This window comes from Gobius niger (genome assembly GCF_951799975.1).
Source record: "Gobius niger genome assembly, chromosome: 21".
NCBI lineage: Eukaryota > Metazoa > Chordata > Actinopteri > Gobiiformes > Gobiidae > Gobius > Gobius niger.
The window spans coordinates 4605138-4625666 of record NC_136872.1 but is presented as its reverse complement, the minus strand read 5'-3'; the positions used below and the strand labels follow the sequence as shown (position 1 = coordinate 4625666).

Below are 20529 nucleotides of genomic sequence, written 5' to 3'. Positions count from 1 at the left end.
CGGCGGCTCAGCTGACCTTGCGGACGTAGCTACACATGACCTGGAATGTTCCGCAGTGTCGCTTTAACCTCTTACCACCCGCCAAAACCAAATGCATTCTCTGCTCTTTGCCATTGTCGTCACTTTTTATTTCCCTTATGTGTTTTTGTCACTTTTTAATGGCACTTTTGTTACTTTTTTGCTCCTTTTTTAATGCATTTGGTCACATTTTTTGATGCATTTTGGTCACTTTTTTGCTGGATTATTGTCACTTTTTTGTCCCATTTTTTGCTGCTCTTTTGTCACTTTTTTGCTGGATTTTTGCCATTTTTTTTGCTGGATTTTTATCATTTTTTTTGCTGAATTTTTGTCATGTTTTGGCTGGATTTTTGTCACCTTTTTTTTCACTGGATTTTTGTCATTTTTTTAATGGCACTTTTGTTACTTTTTGTTACTTTTTTAATGCATTTTTGTCACATTTTTTGCTGGATTATTGTCACTTTTTTTGTCACTTTATTTGCTGCTCTTTTGTCACTTTTTTTGCTGGATTTTTGCCATTTTTTTTTGCTGGATTTTTGTCACTTTTTTTGCCGAATTTTTCTCTTTTTGGGGGGGATTTTGTCACCTTTTTTGCTGGATTTTTGTCATTTTTTTAATGGCACTTTTGTTACTTTTTTGTCACTTTTTTTAATGCATTTTTGTCACTTTTTTTGCTGGATTTTGGTCTTTTTTTTTACTGGGATTATTGTCACTTTTTATGCACATTTTTTGCTGCTCTTTTGGCACTTTTTTTTGCTGGATTTTTGTCATTTTTTTGCTGAATTTTTGTCATGTTTTGGCTGGACTTTTGTCACCTTTTTTGCTGGATTTTTGTCATTTTTTTAATGGCACTTTTCTCACTTTTTTGTTACTTTTTTGATGCATTTTTGTCACTTTTTTGCTGGATTTTTCACCATTTTTGTCAATTTACATCCTCACTTTCTTCTCGTTTTTGGTGGCCATTTTGAAGAAGCTTTTCGATTTGGAGGATTTGGGGAACAGGAGAAAACGTGTTCAGGTGGGAGTTAAGAGGTTAAGTGGGACGGGACGGGGGGACAGTAGTTAAAACCTCGCCTTGGTCGCTCGCCCTGGCACACCGAGCGGCGCATGCGAAACCTCTACGAGTTAAGTAAAAATCCGCCGCGCTCATTAATGCAGCGATTTGGCACGGCCCCCGCGCCCCAATCCCGGGCTTCTAAATGTAGCCTTTGAACCGGATTTCTGCCATATTCTGTCTGAATGAGCGGCCTCACTGTCCCCGCTGAGGGAGCAGTCAGGCCTGAGTAATGGTCCCTTTTTTTTTTTTTTTTTTGCTCCGCCGCTGGCCCCTCGTACACTCCTCCCTCCCTCCCTCCTCTGTCCTCATCCCTCTCTTCCTTGATTCTTTGGCTTCTTTTCTTTCCCCCCTCCGCACACACGTCTCCCGAACGCCACAACACCCCTCCTTTCTTTCACCTAAAACAAACAAGAAAAAGTCTAATCGCTCTTGATCGCCCGCCCACCTGCCCGCAAGAGACTCTTTCACCCCCTTCCCTTCCTAACTTCAGCTTTTGGACCAAGCGTTCCCCACCCACCCACCCCCCTCTACCCTTTAAATTGGTCCTCGCTGTAGAATGTAGCAGTGGAGGGTTTTTTTAAGAGGGGGGGGGGGGAGAAACAAGGCCAATAGATGCAGTCAGATGTGATGAAGTGTTCCTTTCTGGCTCGGGGGACTGTGCATGAAAAAAAAAGAAAAACAGGGCTTTAAGGCGCTGTGTTATTTCGCAGCTCTTTGCTTTCTTTAACTTGGTCTGTCAGACGCGATCAGCGCGAGAGCCGGGCTTAAACCCTGGCCTTGAAGTAAACGCGAGCTTGATAGCAAATTATCGGACTAAATAATTCCCTGAGAAGGTTTCAGAAGTTGGAGAATCAAACGTGCTGTGGCATCATTAATTCATGGGCCACAAACGATCTTAGAGACTTACAAAGTTAGCGCCTCCAAAGCAAGTAAATATGGATATTTACACCAACGGGAAACATTGGGTCAGATTCTGGAGCGACATGCTACGCTAACCCACGAGCAGGCTCCTCCAAACTTAACAAAAATAACACCTGTAGATGTTTGATGCACATTCGTGAAGGTCGAAAAACACTGACAAGCGCCGTGTTCGTAGCAGGGCTAGCAGGTCAATGTTCCTGCACTGCTTGAAGCACTGTTTACAACAAAAGAATGGGCTTTGTTTTCTACGTATTCTTGTCAAAAAGCAGAGGCGGGAAGTGCCCAGTTATATCTACTCGGGGATGTACTTTAGTGGCTTTCTGAAGTAACCATACAGGTGGTTTTACCATAAAATAGTACTTTTCATTTCTACCGTTCTGTCTATATAGAGAATAAGATGGATAACATTCGTCTGCTACACTCTCTCCCAGAAGATGGTGAAAGAGTGTGGTGTTTTTACATTCACTGAGACCTGGCACAACTGTAAGGCGGAGTTTCTCAGGTGAGAATGGCGTCCGAGCCAGGGGAGAAGGAGGAGGACAAAATAGATAAAGTTGAGAAGAAGCGAGAGGAGGCCGGGAGTGGAGCGAGCTGCGCAGGACAAAGAAGAAGGAGCTGACCAGTGTGATGGGACACCACGCTCTGAAACACAGATTAAGCCCAGGAGGCGGTGCACCGGTTCAGAGGAGGACTGAAGGCAGAACTCTGGTTTCCCTGACCTCCAAAAACATGCTGGTCATGTTGACCTACAATGGCGGCGCGCTCAGTCGCAGCGGCTCAGGACTAACTCAACATGTAGGCCAGGAGGCATCCGAAACAGATGCCCTAGCCACCTCAGCTGGCTCCTTTAGACATGAAGGAGCAGTGACTCTACTCCGAGCTCCCGGGTAACTCCTCACCCGATCTCGAAAGGTGCGCCCAGCCACCCTGCGAAGAAAGCTCATTTCGAAAGCTCATTTCGGCCGCTTGTATCCGCGATCTTGTCCTTTCGGTCATTACTCAAATCTCATGACCATAGGTGAGGGCGGGAACGTAGATCGATCGGTAAATCGAGAGCTTTGCCCCGACTCAGCTCCCTCTTCACCACGACAGACCGATACAGCGACCGCATCACTGCTGACGCCGCACCGATCCGTCTGTCGATCTCACGCTCCATCCGTCCCTCACTTGTGAACAAGACCCCGAGATATCTTTAAATGTATTTCTTTAATTACAAAGGATTTTTTTTAACATTAGTACAGTGACTCAGTACTCGTGGTAATCAAGTAGTATTTTTCAGTACTTTTTTACTTGAACTTGGATGATTATTTGGGTCACCTCTAAACATTTTATTTCCACTACTCTATAAAAATATTTTCCTACCCTACTCACCTCTGTCCAAAAGAAGGCTGACCAGGAAATATGATGAGTGAGCTGACGTGTTGAAACAAAAACAGATACTTAGGCTTAGAGTAAAAACAGCGGACCATGTGCTCGGAACAAAACAAAGTAGCGTTATGCTGATCTATGTTCTGCTTTCCCTCTAAAGATGAAAGGCCTTGTACCCTTTTTTTATTAGCAGCGAAAGGATTAATGCTGTAATGTTGAATAATGCATTGAATATGCCGTGCTTCATGAAAAAAGACCGTCCATAAAGTTATAATCGATTGAGAGCTTGCAGGCTAGTTTTGGTCAGCATTAAGGTGACATTGACCCTGAAAAGTGACCCCGAAAGTTGCTCATAAACTCATCCCTCAAAACACAACAGCATACACCGAGATGTTTTGCATTTGTGGCATTAAAAAGCATTACATTTGACTTGCTGCCACCTGTAGCAACCCTGATATCGTATTTCAGGAGTGCCTAAATACGTATCTGCTATTACTCGTCCTGCTACTATGTACTGCCCGATTGATATCAATGAAAACTATCTATAGAAACGCCCGTAAACTCAAAGCAATCAACATGCCACAAGTTTGACAAGTAACCGCAGGGTCCGAGATGCCAAGAACGTGAACAGAACCGTACTGAGGGGCAACGCAACAGCCAGGGTTATATATACATAAAGACACTAATATTACCGCGGGCCCCGTTCCCAGATTGACATACTTGGCTGGCTGCTGGCGCTAATGTGGCTCGTGTCAATTAGAGATGCTTCTCGGTAAATAGGATCTGTTCATTTTCTGCTCAACCATGACCCAGTGTTGACATCAGAGCGCTTTGAAGCTATAGCATTAGGCTGGAATTAAAAGCCCTGCGACGTGTGTCAATCCCGTATCTGCGCTCGACGGCAAACATTTGAGGATGCAGAGCCACCAACGGCCGGCGAGTCTGTCTATTATCTGGCTCCGAATCATGAAATTGATTAAGTGAAATCCTGCTTTTCATGGTTGCTGTTTTGTTTGCAAGGATTGACAAGTCCCCGGCTCGGACCGAATAGTTTTAAAATGCAGCTATAAATAGTCAAGATTATGAGCTAAACTGCTATAGCTAGCCCTTCCATTCTCATTGGCACGGTTCGTTGATTTTGCTCTCCACGTTCGGCTATTTTTAGTATTACGCGGCATCTATGAGCTATTGCCTGGATTTCCCTTGCAAGGAAACCAAATCAGCACAACTATTGTTTTGCAAACTCAGCCTAAAAACAGAAAATTCAGTCTTCGTCGCGATGTTCAGTTGTCGAACACCGCCACGTTTTCTCACATCGCGCAGCCCTGTTTCAAATGACGTATTCATCTGGACGTTTGTAAGCTGAATGAGGTAAATAATGACACTGAAAAGGTTGGCGTTACTTGGACAACTTTCCGTCACGGTCTTCTGGGCTGCTTCTGCTGACTCTAAAACCGATATCAGCCATAAATAACCGTTCTCTTGACAGTGGAAACCGCGCAAGCTAGTTCCGCTAATCCAGTTATCTTCCTAATTCCCCAAGTGTATTTTTAATGGCGCTTATCTTCATCTGTGCTCTTTCTAACCAGATGTTTTTTTTTTCCAAATCTACATGTGCGTAATGAGATCAAGGTCTTGCTCCGTGAGATTAGCTCCAACGAACCACTTTTTCAACTGCACCCGAGCACCAAAGCTGGATGTTTTTCTCCCCCCCCCCTTCTCGAATCAGCAAAACTTGTCAAGAGTAATAACTTTGAGACGTATTTGGACGAAAATGTCGCCGCTATTACGGACTAGAAACGCAATGGGACGGCGTAAATCAGCGCCTTTTAACAGAGTGCTTTAGCACCACTCGGGATTCTTTATGGGGCTTTCCTAATTCTTCATTTTTATTTGAACTATTACGGCCCACTTTGAGTCATTAACATTGCATACATAGTCTTGCAATTGCTCCCCAGACCAGACCGGCCAAGGAAAGAGGAAAAGGGGGAAGGAGAAAGGAGAAAGAAAAAAAAAAAAAAACTCCCACTTTGTGTGTCAGAGTTTAGGGGGAATTGGAAAATATTTTCTCCGACGACTTAAAGGCAGGATCGGGGATACGTTTACAGAGCGCTTTGCTGTCCCCGTAGGAAGCTTTGTCTCCGCCATTTGACCCATCCCTCATCCTCCCCGCTCCAGATCCTGAGCTAGTCTGGGCTTTGTTTGAGATTACCAAACTGGAGTATTCGGCTGAACGTGCATGTTTCGGGGGTTGATGGAGGAAACCGGAGCCAAAAAGTCATTCCGGACACGCAAGTCCCACACAAGGACTCAAACTCAGGATCTTATTGCTGTGGGACAAAACTATTCTTTGGGGAAGAAGTGGTACCTGTGGTTCTCAGACTGTGGTACGTGTCCCACTGGTGGAGCTTGAGCTTCTTCAGGTGGTGCTCAGGTGGATCATCTGCTTTACTAATCCATATAAGTGAGGTCAACTTACTTTCTCTGGTCTAGGCTTATCTAGGTCTTGTTGGAAGGTCAAATATGTGTAAGGACAGAGGGCCTGGGGGTAGAGATGCTCACAATACCAATACTGGGGGTTTGAGTATCTGCTGATATCGGATATTAACCGATACCGAGAGACTTTCTTAAAAGTGAGCGTAAAAAAGTGAACGGTTCTCTTTTCTCCAATGTGAGATCAACAAAGACATATATTTCCTTGCAAACTATGTTACAGATCAGTTGTCAATTAGGGAATATGTAATTGATGGCGGCACGGCGGCGCAGTGGTGAGCGTTTGTGCTTCACAGCAAGAAGGTCCCGGGTTCGATTCCCATCTGGACAGGGGTTTTCTATGCACAAACCAATAAATCAAAAATAATAACAAACGCTCATGGAAAAAAAAACATTAAAGAAGGATCACTGGACCTTTCTTCACTAAACATCCTCGAGTATATGGGGGTTTAGTCTAAAGTGGCCCATTGGAACAAAAAGTTAGTCTGTGTTTGGAGGTGGCACTTGGAAGATCAAACATGTGAAAAGTTTGCGAATTACTGGTCTGCAAAATTACAATATCAAGTACAATGTTAGAAAGAGAATCGACTTTAGAATAACCTACTATAATTGCAGAAATATCACTTAATGTCATTTTGTTTAAAGATTTGAACGCATTCGCCTAAATTGAGTTCCCATTAACATTTTCAGTACGCTCACCCCGTACAAAGACACTCACATACAGTAGTGTGCATTGTGTATGTGTGTACGTGTATCTGTGTCTGTGTGTGATGTGGAGGGTGGGTGGGGGGGGGGGCTCTCGTACAAAAGGACAGGAGCAATGACAAATGCATCACCTGCTCCGGCCTCCTCCACACTCAGCACTTTCGACCCCCCCCCTCTGTCCGGCGGCTCCGGAAGTCCATCCTCAAGGCTCGCGTCATCAACTTAAAGGAGCGCGTTAAACCTACTTGATTATGCACTATTATTTATTATTAATAGCGGCGTAGGCAGGGGGCCTATTAACGCACGTTGGTTAAAGCATGTGTAATGTAATGTAATCGATAGGGAATGGTGATTATCTTTGCGTTTTCGGGGGATTATGTGGAACAGAAATGAGTGACTATGAAATCAACTGTACAGATGTGGCAAAATGTCCTTGTTTGGGAGATCACATGGAATCACCTACAAAATATGTCCACACACAAACGTTACCAGCAATATTATGATGGCCGGTTACTGTAAAACGAAACAACTGTGAGTCATCGGCTTTGTGTTCGAATGCAAGTGAAATAAAAGGGCCGTTTTATTTTCCTTCGTCCGACTCAGTTTTGCTCCGTGATTTCCAAAAGGGCTCGCCTCAATGCGGTGTCCAAATAACTTGGGGTGATGTCATACTCGTGGATTGCAATAGAGCTCGGCGCTGAGTCTGACCGCCCACCGACTTCGCCCCAAAAGTCAATTTTCAGGAATCAAGATAAACACATTATTTCGATCACGGAATCAGCAATGGGGGCCACCCCAAAAAATTATAACAAACGCCCATGATTTGCTAATTCATTCTGCATCGATGGACATTTTATAATTTTACGTGTGCTCAAGCATGTGCGCCATTCAACAGATCGTTCGTCAGTCAAATGGGCCGTAAAGTAAACTACAGCACAATTAGAATCTACTCACGAGGAAAGCATTTCAGTTCCGGCACGGGCTAGTTACTGAAACTTTCGGGGGAATTATTTGAGTCAGCTGGAGTTCACACTGACAGTAAGTTGTAAGGGTTGCAAAGTGCCAGTAATCACATTGAAATGGCAATTTGAAGGGTTGCTAACTTGTCATTAGCCAATCAAACTAGGGCTGAAACAACTAATCGATTAATCGACGACTAATCGATTATTGAAATAGTCGACAACTATTTTAGTAATCGATTAATCGTTTTCGAGTTCACACAAACTCAAATAGAGCAAAAAATACATGAAAACTTAGTATTTTTGATGAAAACCTACTTTGTTTTTATAGCAAGTGTGTGTAGTTCACTTTGTACATTGTAAATTTCATGTTCATCTGTTTGTGTCTCATCCGATCAGAAGCAGAATTAGCACCAAGAGCCTCCAACAAACATTTACTTTACGTTTACTCCATCAACACGTCCTCAAGCGGATCCACTTTAGCTTCATGTGATAAAAAAATAGAAAAAATAACATTTTCCTACACCATTCATAGCCAAGCGACTAATCGATTAATCGTAAAAAATAGTCGATAGATTAATCGATTACAGAATAATCGTTAGTTGCAGCCCTAAATCAAACTGCAATTATTTAGTTAGTACTATCCTAAATTAAATGGTTTGTATATTGTAGTTTGGATCCGTGGTAGTTTATACCTAAATGCACTCTAAAATCTATCTGATTCTACTACAACTTTAGCCGTTTGTATTCAGTCTTCCCTAAGATGTGAAGGCTTTTGGATATTTGAAAAAAATAATTCTGCTCCGTGGCCTGAATTGAATGTTGATTTCAAATCTAACTGCAACTGCCATAGTGCACAGGTGTTTCAAAAATGTTCAGAGTCACAAGGCAATCTTAGCTAAACTCTGATTTGGTCAAGCGATGGAAAACTGAAACAGCCAGGTATCAATTATTAAGTGCCTGTAAATCAAAACCAACTGGAGCATCTTGACTTTAAAGCAGACGTTTTGCCACAAAGCATGTACAATTATGCTTTTGCTCAGCGGAATGCAAACCACAATCCCAACGTTGAAAGCAAGACGACGCTGACTGTGGGTGAAACAGAAACACCAGTTGCTACAAAGACACTATCTTCTTTTGGTCTGATTGGGGATTCTCTATTCAATAAACAAAAAGATTCGCACGTTTTTGGTACAGTATGTCCCGCTTCAGGCAACGTGCCGGCCAGAACTGGTTTTCTCATGGTGATTTTGGTTGGTTCCGTTCATCTCGGTTCGCGCCTGTGCCGTTGAAACGAAACACAGTCGTAGTGTTAATTCGTTCCCCCCGCTAATAACCATCCCGTCATTTACCCTGCTAGGCAATTACATGTGCCGAATTGCCGACCGTATAATGATGTTTTCCCCAACTAATGAAAAGATAAGGGTTTTCGCCTTGGAAAAAGATGCGCCCAAATTCAGCTGTGCGGGCTCGCCATTTGTGTTCCCGAAAGCCAATTCCCCGCGCCGTCTGCGTCGCCGTGTTATAAATCTTACATTAAGCATTCATAACTTGCTAATCTCCTCCACAGCAAAGCCTCGGGCGGTGTTGCATTCACGGCGTAATGCAACGGATTGAGACAATGGGCGCGAGGCGGCTTAAGCGCATGTCGGAATGGGCTGGGAGCGTGCATGCGTGATTATGATTGTTAGGCTGTACACGCGTATCTGCATATACACATGTGCTACCGAGCCAGTCATGTGCACTCTAGGGTGGATAAGCGAAGAGCTACTCCAGCAAGTGAAAGGCAGAAGGGGACTTTAAGAAGAAAAAAAAAAGAAAAAGGACAGAGGGAGGGAGGGGAGCGGGAAGGTGAGGGTAGATGAAGTCATTAACCTTGGGCTAATCTTGCGACTTTTGTTCCTGGAAAGCAAAGAAATAAACCGGGCATCTTTTGAGGAGGTGGGGGTCCGGCGTTGCGTTCTCACCCCGCCGATTGGGGATACAAAAGGCTGGCAGACAACGGTGACATCATCCCTTTTCTCCATACCTTCCCCTTGAACACGCCCCCCTACCTATGATGGAGTGGTCTGTTTTCGGAGCTACCTCTTCTCCTCTCCCCTCTACAAGACGAGGGTGCCTTATTAGGTTAGACAATGAAAGCGCTGAGGGGTTTTTTTTCTTCCCGACACGCCGTCTTTCGACGTTCGGGAAAAAACAGGTAGAAAATGACAAACCGTGCACCCCTCATCCCTCAGCCTCCTGTCTCCTAGCAACTCGCCGGCGATGCATTTAAGCCAATAGCCTACCTGCCATGGCACCCCACAGGTACGGCGGGGGGAAAGGGAAAGAGAAAGGGGAGGGTGACCAAATGCATTAGGCTATCGGCACAGTCCACACACACACACATGCCTCATTGTGGAAACAGACAAAGAGGGTGTGCTTAAAATTTGTTTTCGTGAGGTTAGTGAGGAGGAGGAGGAGGAGGAGGAGGAGAACGTAAGGCGGCGTTTTTTGGGGGGGTCTGCATTTGGGGTGACATTGAAGTTCCTCGGCGTGTAGGATGGAAGGAGATACAGGGGTTGGTCCACATCGCTGTCATTCGTGTCACGTCGTCTGCGTCTTGCCCAACAAATGACCAGCGAGCTTAAGCGTGATAGAGACTCAAATAAACATAAAAACGCCAAAACGACGAATGGGAGGTGGAGGGGGGGACACCTTTCTTCTCTTCTAGCAGTCACCTCTGTCCCCCCCTCAATGCACACGGTTCCGTTACGCACGCACACATACACACACACACACACACACACCTGAACGCTCTCCCCCAGCATCCATACGCCAAACCAAAAAGCTCTGCAAAAGGTGAGCACATGCGGTTCAGGAGAAATCACATAGTAGCACGTCATCGAGCGGGGATTTAGCCTTACCACTTTGGAAACTTAGCAAAGTCAGCAGCAGCAGCAGCGGTTGGAGCATGGTTCAGCCGACCCAAAAGTCCGTTATTGGCTCAAATCTCCGTGAGGACAGCATCAAAACCAGGGCAGTTTGAGGACGGCGCGAAAGACTAGAGTGTGCCGGGTATTCCTAAAGGCGTGCGTCCTCGTTCTGCGCCCTAGCGAGGCTTCATTTGGAGCAGGCTTTTCAGCATTTTCACCAAGGGGGGGGGGGGGGCTTTCGCAGCGCTGTCCCTCCCGCTCGTCTCTGCTGCTCGGCGACTGTGAGCGCTCCACACTATACGCTCTCTCTGGAGATGCTCGTGCGTAAAGGTGGACCGGGTGACGCACGGCGACGTCCGGTTACGTTTTCACAATAATGTGGACTTTGGTTGTTTAAAAGAACTTATTGTCGTATTGAAAGTTGAACCCAATGGAGAGAGGGGCATTTTCAACCTCTTAACCCCCGCCTTAACCAAGTGCATTTTCTCCAGTTTTACCCATATTTAGATAAGCTTCCTGACTGGAGAGTTTACAGCCTACAGGCCAATGTAATGCCTGATTTGAAAGCTAAGACCTACAAAACTGATCTATTTTGTTGCCATGTTGTCCATTTTTTGTAAAGTTTTTGTCAGTTTTTGACGCTTTTATTACGTTTTCTTTGCGCATTCGTCCTTGTCTAGGCTACATCTTTTTTTCTTTGCTATTTTGACTTGTTTTTAGGGGTTTTTTTGGAACCTTTTAGAATTGTGTAGAGCCAAACTGGAGAAAATGTGTTTCTAATGTGATCACCCACTAAATAATCTACAGACAAGTTCACTAGATTTGCATCGCAGCCTATTTCCTTTTGGCTCGCTGCCTTGTCGTCGAGTTCATTTTTTTTCATCGGCTACATGCCAAATAGACAGTGAACTAGCCTAAGTGCTTTTTTTCCCCCGTTTCACTTAAAAAAACAATAACAAAAAAACATCTTAATTAATAGGTAATAAACAATTAATACACCATGTTCAAATACAACAGCCTCAATTTGTTGCTGGATTTCAGATGACATCACAGTGTTCGTTTTTGTTGCTCTTTGGTTGTTTGTTTTTTTAGCTTTCTTATTACTATTACATTTCCCACACATTTAGACACTTTTTTGTTACTTTTTATGTTGCATTTTCAGTTTCCTTTTCTTCTCATTTTTGGCGCTATTTTAACGCTTTTTTTTCAAGAAGCTTTTATGATGTGCTTGGTTCAGGTGGGGGTTAAGAGGTTAAATAAGGGTTAGTGCTAGATCGTATGCTCCGGAGGGACGGTCTGCTGAGAGTTTGTATAGATCTATGAGTTGGTTTGTCTAAAAATACAAATAATCCTAATTCTAACCCAAATCCTTAAGGTTAACCCCTTAACTCCCACCTGAACCGAGCACATTTTCTCCAGTTTGGCTTTACCCCAATCCAAAAGCTTCTGGAAAAAAGGTGTGAAAATAGCAATAAAACAATGATGGAAATGTGACAAAAAAGTGAGAAAACGTTGACCAAAAAAGTGACGAAAAATGTATGAAAAGTGGCAAAAATGTCACAAAAATGTCACAAAAAATGGACAAAAAATTGATAAAAAATGGACCAAAAAATAACAAAAATGTGACAAAAAAATGATTAAAAATTGACGAAAAAATGTCAAAAATGTGACAATTTGTGACAAAAAAATGACAAAAATGTGACAAAAAAGTGACAAAAAATGTATTAAAAATGGACGAAAAAATGGACGAAAAAATGACAAAAATGTGATAAAAAAAAATTACAAAAAAGTTACAAAAATGAGTTGAACACCCAACAAAAAAATGTTGGAAAAAAAATCTGATGACGTGAGGAAAAAGATCCTCTCGGTTCAGGCGGGAGTTAAGAGGTTAAAGAGGGGGTATTATGCTTTTTTCAGCCACATAGCACCAGTCTATATCACACTACAATGATGACGAAACCTTCTGTTGGTCTGTAAATGCAGTAAATTAGAATAACTGCCTTGTATAAAATCGCTCTTTCAAAATGGCGGTAGCAAATGACTTGAAATAGGCCCCTGTCTCTTTAAGAACCTCTGACCCTTTCCGACACGCCCCCTCCACACGCTGTCTGTGGCATCACAACACTGCGCTCGTTGTCTCAACTGTATTGAAACTACGATCGGTGCATTTTTATTTTTATTGTTGGAAAGGAGCTACTGTTTATCACTTTGTGAACAATGGCCACACAGGATATTATTTGGAGACAAACCTTCCACACCGGACGCTTGGAAGGGGCTCTTGCCTGAAAAATAACTGCTGTTTGGAGGCTCTCTCTTTGCATCTGCCATGCCCTATGGATCTCTAACTATACCCCCATGGACAACACCAGGATCTGCAGGAGCCCATACGATTCAAAGACGGACATTATCTGTGCAGGTGGACAATGGTTTTTCGAGGTTACCCTGTTAGCTTGTTATAATCGACTACAGCTCATTGTTGATGAAAAGTCTGCAATAAACCACAAATGTGTAAAGCCAGGCTCATTGTGTGATCATCGTAAAGGCTGCTTCAAGTAGTTGCTGCTTTATTGACGTTATTTGTGCATAATATGCTGCCTGTTTTCAATGAATGTTGTGAAGGTGAAGGTTGTTAGCTTGTCGCGGCTAATAGTGCCTTAGCTCCGGGAGAAACCACTCGGCTACGACTCACTGTAGATGAAATGTGAGCAATAAACTACAAAATCAACAAGCCAGGCTCCGTGTGTGATCATCATAAAGGCTGCTTCAAGCAGTTGCCTGTTTTAGTGACGTTTTCAATGCATAATATGCTGCTTGTATTCAGTGAATTTTCCCGTTAGCTTGTCGCGGCTAGCTTGTTAGCTCCGGGAGAAAGCCACTCGGCTATGACCCATTGTAGATGAAATGTGAGCAATAAACTTCGAAATCAACAAGCCTGGCTCCGTGTGTGATCATTGTTAAACGGTTCTTTATGTGTGTGGTGGTTTTATTGACTTTATGTGTGCATATTTCTCGTTTTCACGTGATGACTCGAGGTTTAGCGTAGCATTAGCTTTCTCCGGAGGCTCTGTGCATCATCAAGGCCCAGCGCAGAACCAGACACTGAAATAAGCGTTCTTGTCACCGGTTTTAATCCTGGGTGTTTCGGTAACAGAAACACTGATGTGTGTCTTTGTAAAAGTCTGCTGTGGCTCCGGTTCACAACACATGAAGCTAATCCTCCATGATGACTCTGTTTACATCTTAGGGCTAGACACTGCGGGGAGGGGGTTCTGCTGAGGAGCAGTGGTTGGTTACTCGGCTGGTGACGAAAGGTTGGAGGCGTATCCTGGAGGTCGGAGGCGTTTCCTGAAGGAATCAGGCGTTTTATCCCTAAAATGGCTGCCATCGGAGTTTTTACAGATTACTCGAAAATACGTGAATGTGCTAAGGCAACACTTCAGGCATGTTTTTAATGAGGGAATGACTTAATAACATGATGTAAAGCTTGAAAAAGTCGATTTTGCATAATACCCCCCCTTTAACCATTTCCCTGGCCCTAACCTTAATTTGTGTCATGATATCTCACGTTTTCACAGCAGACTGTCCCTCCGGATCATACGATCTAGCACTAACCTTAAATAAGTTTGGCTTTTCGGTTAGCCTAGCTAGCTACTCTTCATAAACAGAGAAGATTGTAGCCTTCTTGTGACAAACGCTTTCCTGCAAAAGACAAAGCCTACATGAAAATAACAAAGTGTATTCTGAATTAAATAGGCCTAATAAGTAGGACAGGAATCTCCCTCAACTGGCCCCTCCTTAAGTGACCTTTTAAACGCGGCCTTTATTTACACAGTCCTATTCCGGTGTGTCCACGTTAAAGCTAGCTGAACTTCTAATGTGCCTCTTCGGCGGAGCGTTCCCCTCGCGCTCGCTGTGACGTCAAAGCACCGGGCCCGCCCCCTTTTCTCCCCCTTGAGCCAGCCAACATTATCTCTGCAACAAATACTCCAGGAATACTCTATAAACAACAGTAGAATTCACATAAAACCTCTGTCCATACGGTCCACAATTTCCACGTTTGAACTCAAATCCAGCCTGATAAAAAGTAGCTAATTACTATAGTGAACAAAAAATAATTAGCTACACATGTAAAATGGGCTACTAGGCCTGCTCGAGTGAGTCTGATTGATATTTGTGCTAAAGTAGGCTACACAGGAAAAAACGTAAAGCGAAGTAGCACGAAATTCCTGATGTTTATTTTTTTTCCTGTGAATATTTTGTTAACCGAGCACATTTTCTCCCGGTAAGCTTTACCCAAATCTAAAAACTTCTTCTTTTAGGCTATATTTGGCTAAAGCCGAACTGGAGAAAATGGGCTCGGTTCAGGCGGGGGTTCAGAGGTTAAAGAGTAACGTTTTGCTCAAGTACAAGTGCTGTCAATTATCATTACTATTTTTTTTTTTTTGCTAAAGTAGAACTAAAAGCACTATGTGGAAAAACTCACCCCAAGAAGCGCAGTTCAAGAAAAGTTACCCAAATTAATGTAGCTACTTGGATAAATGTAGCACTTCCGCCCACATGGCTATTTTGATGCATTCCGATTAAAGGCCGAGAGGAGGAACATACTGTGGCCGTATTACTGCAGAAATATCCCATATGAACATGAAGGGAATAGATGTAATTTGTGGAGGGCTAGAGTGATGGAATGTTCTGTCTCCGGATGAGAGCGCGTGCATGCCGCCGGTCCTGATGCAAATACTGAGCCTGGCGCCCCCTCTGGTGGACACAGCTGGAATTACATGCCCTTTGTTGAAAATAGATGCTCGAGTACTCAATATGAATCACCTTTATTTGTTTTATGGACAATGTATTTATTTGTAGCCTATTTGTTCATTTGCATGGTTATTGCAGATATCTGACTTAGCTTAAATGGCTATGCTAACTGTGAAATAGACGTGTTTTCAGGGAATAGCCAAGGCCTACTGACAAAAACGTAATTCACTTGCTTATAGCCTCATACCCCTTGCCTTTTTTTTTTTTTAAAACGTTTTTTTGCGGAAACATATTTCTTACTTCTACATTGACATTGGAAAAGCTCTATATCTAGCTCTCATATAGCCGATGAAAATGGTTGCACTGTTGCGTTAGAACCAACTAAATAGCCTACTATAATGTAAGCTTAGGCAAACGAAAATAACAGTGCATTTTGATAGGCTAGTAGTTATTTTATTTAGGTCTATTCCGCATTAACCTGCTATTAGTATTATAGGCTATTACTTTATTCTTAGGAGAAAAATAGTCAAAATAGAATCAGCTATTCGGGCTTCATGCATTATATGTTAATAACTCACGTCTTCTTTACCCTTTAAAGCACTTGGTGTTTGGAGTAGGCTGTAGGCTACTCCATATTTATTTCATAGGCTACATTTAAAATGTATGTTTGACTTGATATAGCTAGCCTTCACAAAAATAAGTTTTACAAATGTAGCTGTTTGGTGTCTTTAGAGACTATCTTGTTTGCAAAGTCGCTCTTTCTAAAAAGTCAGAGAGATGATATGATGCTAAAAGGAACCGCAGGTCTGCCGTGTGGCACACAGAGTGACTCATCTCTGCCGGGACTCGAACCCGGAGCCTCTGGATTAGAAGTCCAGCGCGCTATTCCATTGCGCCACAGAGACTGCGCCAACCATCCACGGGGTTAGCACCGTTTACAAAGCCTCACATCCTCCCGGAGTCAGCCCGCATCCTCCGCAGCATCAGCACCAGCCGCGGCCATCTTTGCAGTACCGGCGGCGGCCACCAGGGGGAGGCGCTGCAGCAGGAGATGACCGGCATCACTGACACCAGACCTTTTCTCTCGCTCTCTCTCTCTCTTTTTAAAGCTAAATAGCGCAGACACTTCGACTGTTTAATAAAAGTAATTATCTAAAAAACGGTCTTGAGATTATGTGAACATTTTAAGTCAGCTTCAATTTTGTTCGACCTCAATTCTTTTTACTTTAGTTTGAGGTTGGCTAGTTAGAGTAGCCACAGAGTGACGTTACAATAAAATACTTTAATTCAACAAGCAGTAAAAAAAGAAGCTGATCATTCAAATATAAATAGTCTGTAAGTAACCGCTTGAGCATAAAAATCTAATTTGTAGAATAATAGAATAGAATAACAAAGCAAATGGTTTATATAAACATAAACTTTAGGTTTCACATCATTCCTTTAGCAGAGTTTACATAGCCTAAAAAAATCATAAAGCTAAAATGCAAAACACCTTAAGCCTGAACCATTTTAAATATTTCGGAAGCCGATTTTAACCCTACACATTGCCGTACACTGCTGTCAAAAACGTATTAAAGCAAGTGCCAAAATCTGTCAGAAAGTCAACTCTGGAAAGAACAGTCAACTTCAGTGTGTGCCATTATTTAAAAAAGAATTGGTTACGCTGCTGATCTATGGGAAATGCAATTGCTACATCTAGTGGCGATGTAGTGTAAAGACTACAAAAAGGCCCAGAAAATTGCAACCGCTTTTGGAGACCATGATGAGATGAGAATGATATAATTGCACCTTGCTTCATTTGCACCACTGCAAGAGGAGGCATTGAACTTTGTGCCAGTTTTGTTTCATGTGGATGGGCCCAGTAGCTAATGGCAGAAACAACATTAGCCAAAAACCAAGTTGAAAAATAAATAAATCACACAAACTAGACCCCACACACATTATCCCTCAGCTTTTAATTCACCACAAAATCCCAGACTTTCACTGATATAACACACATTACTAAGTGAGCTGGATTATATGAAAGAGACTACAGTTGGTCATTTTATGCTCACTACTGCCACCTCAGGTCTTATGCGTAACTGCAGCTTCTTTATTACACATTACACCGGTTTTAGAATCGCTGCATTGGCTCCCGTGTGTTTCAGGATCGATTTTAAAGTTCTTTTAATGTTTTTTAAGTGTCTTAATGGTCTTGGTCCTTCTTATCTTTCAGAACTGCTTTTACCTTACGAACCTTCACGGCCCCTTCGCTCCTCCGGCAGAGCTCTCCTAGTTATTCCTAAAGTCAACAAAAAGACTCAATATTACGGCCCTCGCCTCTGGAACCACCTGAGGAGGAGCTCAGGGCTGCAGAGAACGAAAATGTTTTGAAGAGACGGCACAAAACCCACCTTTTTAGCTTTGCTTTTAACTGACTAATCTATTTATCTAATCCTAATATATAAATATGTACACTGCTCACAAAAACTTAGGGCACACTCAAAAAACACATCCTAGATGTCAATCAATTCGATTTTTCGGATGAAAATCTTTATTCATAGTGTAGGGCAATGTGTTGAGAACAAAATAACATAAGAATGATAAATGGAAATCAAATTCTCAGCCCCTGGAGGTCTGGATTCAAAATTATAGTCAAAATCAAAGTGACAAATCAGGTCACTGGTTGATCCAGATTCTGTAGAAATTCCTCCAAACGAGTCTGTATCATCCTCAGTAGTGTGTGAGGCCTCCACGTGCCTGAATGCACTCCCTACAACGCCTGGGCATGCTCCTGATGAGACCACGGATGTCCTCCTGAGGGATCTCCTCCCAGACCTGGATTAGAGCATCAGTCAGCTCCTGGACAGTCTGTGGTGCGACGTGGCGTTGATGGATGGACCGAGACATGATGTCCCAGATGTGCTCTATTGGATTTAAGTCTGGGGAACGGGCAGGCCAGTCCATAACATCAATACCTTCATCAAGCAGGACCTGCTGACACACTCTTGCCACATGTGGCCTGACATTTTCAGGCATCAGAAGGAACCCAGGGCCCACAGCACCAGCATATGGTCTTACAATAGGTCTGAGGATCTCATCCCGGTACCCAATGCCAGTCAGGGAACCTCTGGCTCGCACATGGAGGGCTGTGCGGCCTCCAATGAAATGCCTCCCCAGACCATCACTGACCCACCACCAAACCGGTCATGCTGATGATGTTGCAGCAGCAGAACGTTCTCCAGGGCGTCTCCAGACTCTGTCACGTCTGTCACATGTGCTCAGGGTGAACCTGCTCTCATCCGTGAAGAGCACAGGGCACCATTGGCCAATCTGCCAATCGCTGTGTTCTCGGGCAAATGCCAATCGGGCTGCACGGTGTTGGGCAGTAAGCACCGGCCCAACGCCCTCATACCCCCCTCATACCCCCCTCATGGAGTCGGTTTCTGACCGTTTGAGGACCAACATGCACATTTGTGGCCCTCTGGAGGTCATTTTGTAGGGCTCGGGCAGTGCTTCTCCTGTTTCTCCGTGCACACATGAGCAGATAGCGGTCCTGCTGCTGGGTTGTTGACCTCGGTCGGCCCCCCCCAGGTCTCCTGGTGTACTGGCCTGTCTCCTGGTATCTCCTCCAGGCTCTGGACACTGCACTGGGAGACACAGCAAACCTTCTTGCCACAGCACGAATGGACGTGCCATTTTGGATGAGCATCACTCCCTGAGCAGCTTCTGTGGGTTGTAGATGCTCCTCATGATGCCTCTAGTGGTGAGAACACTGGACAAATGCAAAAGTGTTCCAAAAATACGGTCCAAAGGATGAAGACAGGGAAATGGTCTGTGGTCACCACCTGCAAAACCATTCCTCTTTTGGAGTGATCTTGCTAATTGCCTCTCATTTCCACCTGTTGTCTGTTTAATTTCCACAACACCAAGTGAAATTGATTCACAATAAGCGTGGCTTCCTAACTGGACAGTCTGATATCCCAGAAATTTGACTGACTTGAAGTTACATTGTGTTTTTTGAGTGTGCCCTAAGTTTTTGTGAGCAGTGTATATATGGGAGGTTGTGCCAGGCGTATTGTTTTAAATGTTGTAATCTGTAAAGCACTTTGTGATACCTTTCAGAATGAAAAGCACTTTATAAATAAAGTTTGATTGATTGATTGATATTAAGACCCGAATCAACAACTTTCTGAGTGACAGTGCAGGATTCTAGAGGCAGTTGTGGTGAACAGGTCTGAGCTCATTCTACACATTAGGACATGGCTGGAACATGTAGGGGAGGAAAATAAAAAGCATTAATACAATACAAAACAAAACAATGCTTTTTATTGTATTAATGCTTTTCATTGTATTTTTTATTGTTTGGGGTTGCTGTGAGGCACATCGAGTTGTCCTGTACATGAAATGTGCCATACAAATAAACTTGTCTTGCCAAAATGTTAAACATAATGTTAAACATATTTTAACTCCATATAGTCCCTTTAATGCATCACATCTGTACAGGCCTACACTTACATGTCAATCGAGAGAGATAAATGTGTTGTCAGGGATATCTCGATCCTCTCTCATTTCAGCCATGAGAGTCAAATGTTAGTGCCCATTGAAGTGATTGTAAAGAATTTGACATAACATAATAACACTATGAATATATAAATGTATGAATACATATACTTCACATGACACAAAACGCTTCACACATCAACTTCAGTTCCAAAGTAATGGAATATTTTACTATTGATTTAAAAAGCTGCAAGACAAATGTACCTATGGGTACTGCTAAAGTAAAGGTGAGCTTGAATCGCACTATACAAGCCTGTGTTACCAAGCTTCGCACCGCACTGTAGTCATTATTCATTCACCCCATACTCTGTGGTGGTGAGCTCCGACTGTCAAGACAGCCGCCCCTGAGGAGACGGACGGAATCATGCACCACCGGCCACTCATATGTCAAGTTTCTTTTTAATGATAGAGTTAAAAGACTTGATCAATTCAAAAACCACTCACATTTTGTTGGTTTATAGAGTATTTTCCTTTAGAGATAGTGTCTATGTTCCTATCATTCTTACTGGCTAACATCACATCTTTGAAAACCAAATAATGAAGTACTAATCTATATAGAACTAAAAGCACTAGTTCTGTTTAGATTCATCTAATACATGGATGAGTCCTACTCGGAGCGGTGGAAAAGTAATATGCAAAAGTGTCAGACAAAGACGGCCTTTAGGATCACATCAGGGACAGGCAAATGAAGGAACAAAACATCTATTTTAAAGCAAACAAATATTCAAAATCCAAATGAGGGAGGTGTTTATGTGAGTTCTGAGGCTCTGACACAGACAGACCCACGGCAAACCCCTCA

General features: G+C 43.2%; 1 protein-coding gene across 3 annotated transcripts in view; it reads right to left on the bottom strand.

Moving 5' to 3' along the window:
* Positions 1 to 10744, bottom strand: part of kirrel1a (kirre like nephrin family adhesion molecule 1a) — a 93153-nt gene extending 82409 nt beyond the window's left edge. For 2 of the 3 annotated variants that reach the window (XM_079579592.1, XM_079579591.1), the window contains exon 1: positions 10428 to 10744. In XM_079579592.1, coding sequence (XP_079435718.1) covers positions 10428 to 10476 — 49 coding nt within the window. In that variant the 5' untranslated portion in view covers positions 10477 to 10744. The remainder of the gene's footprint in view (positions 1 to 10427) is intronic. The other variant, XM_079579590.1, reaches the window with a different exon arrangement.
* Positions 10745 to 20529: the final 9785 nt, after the last annotated feature.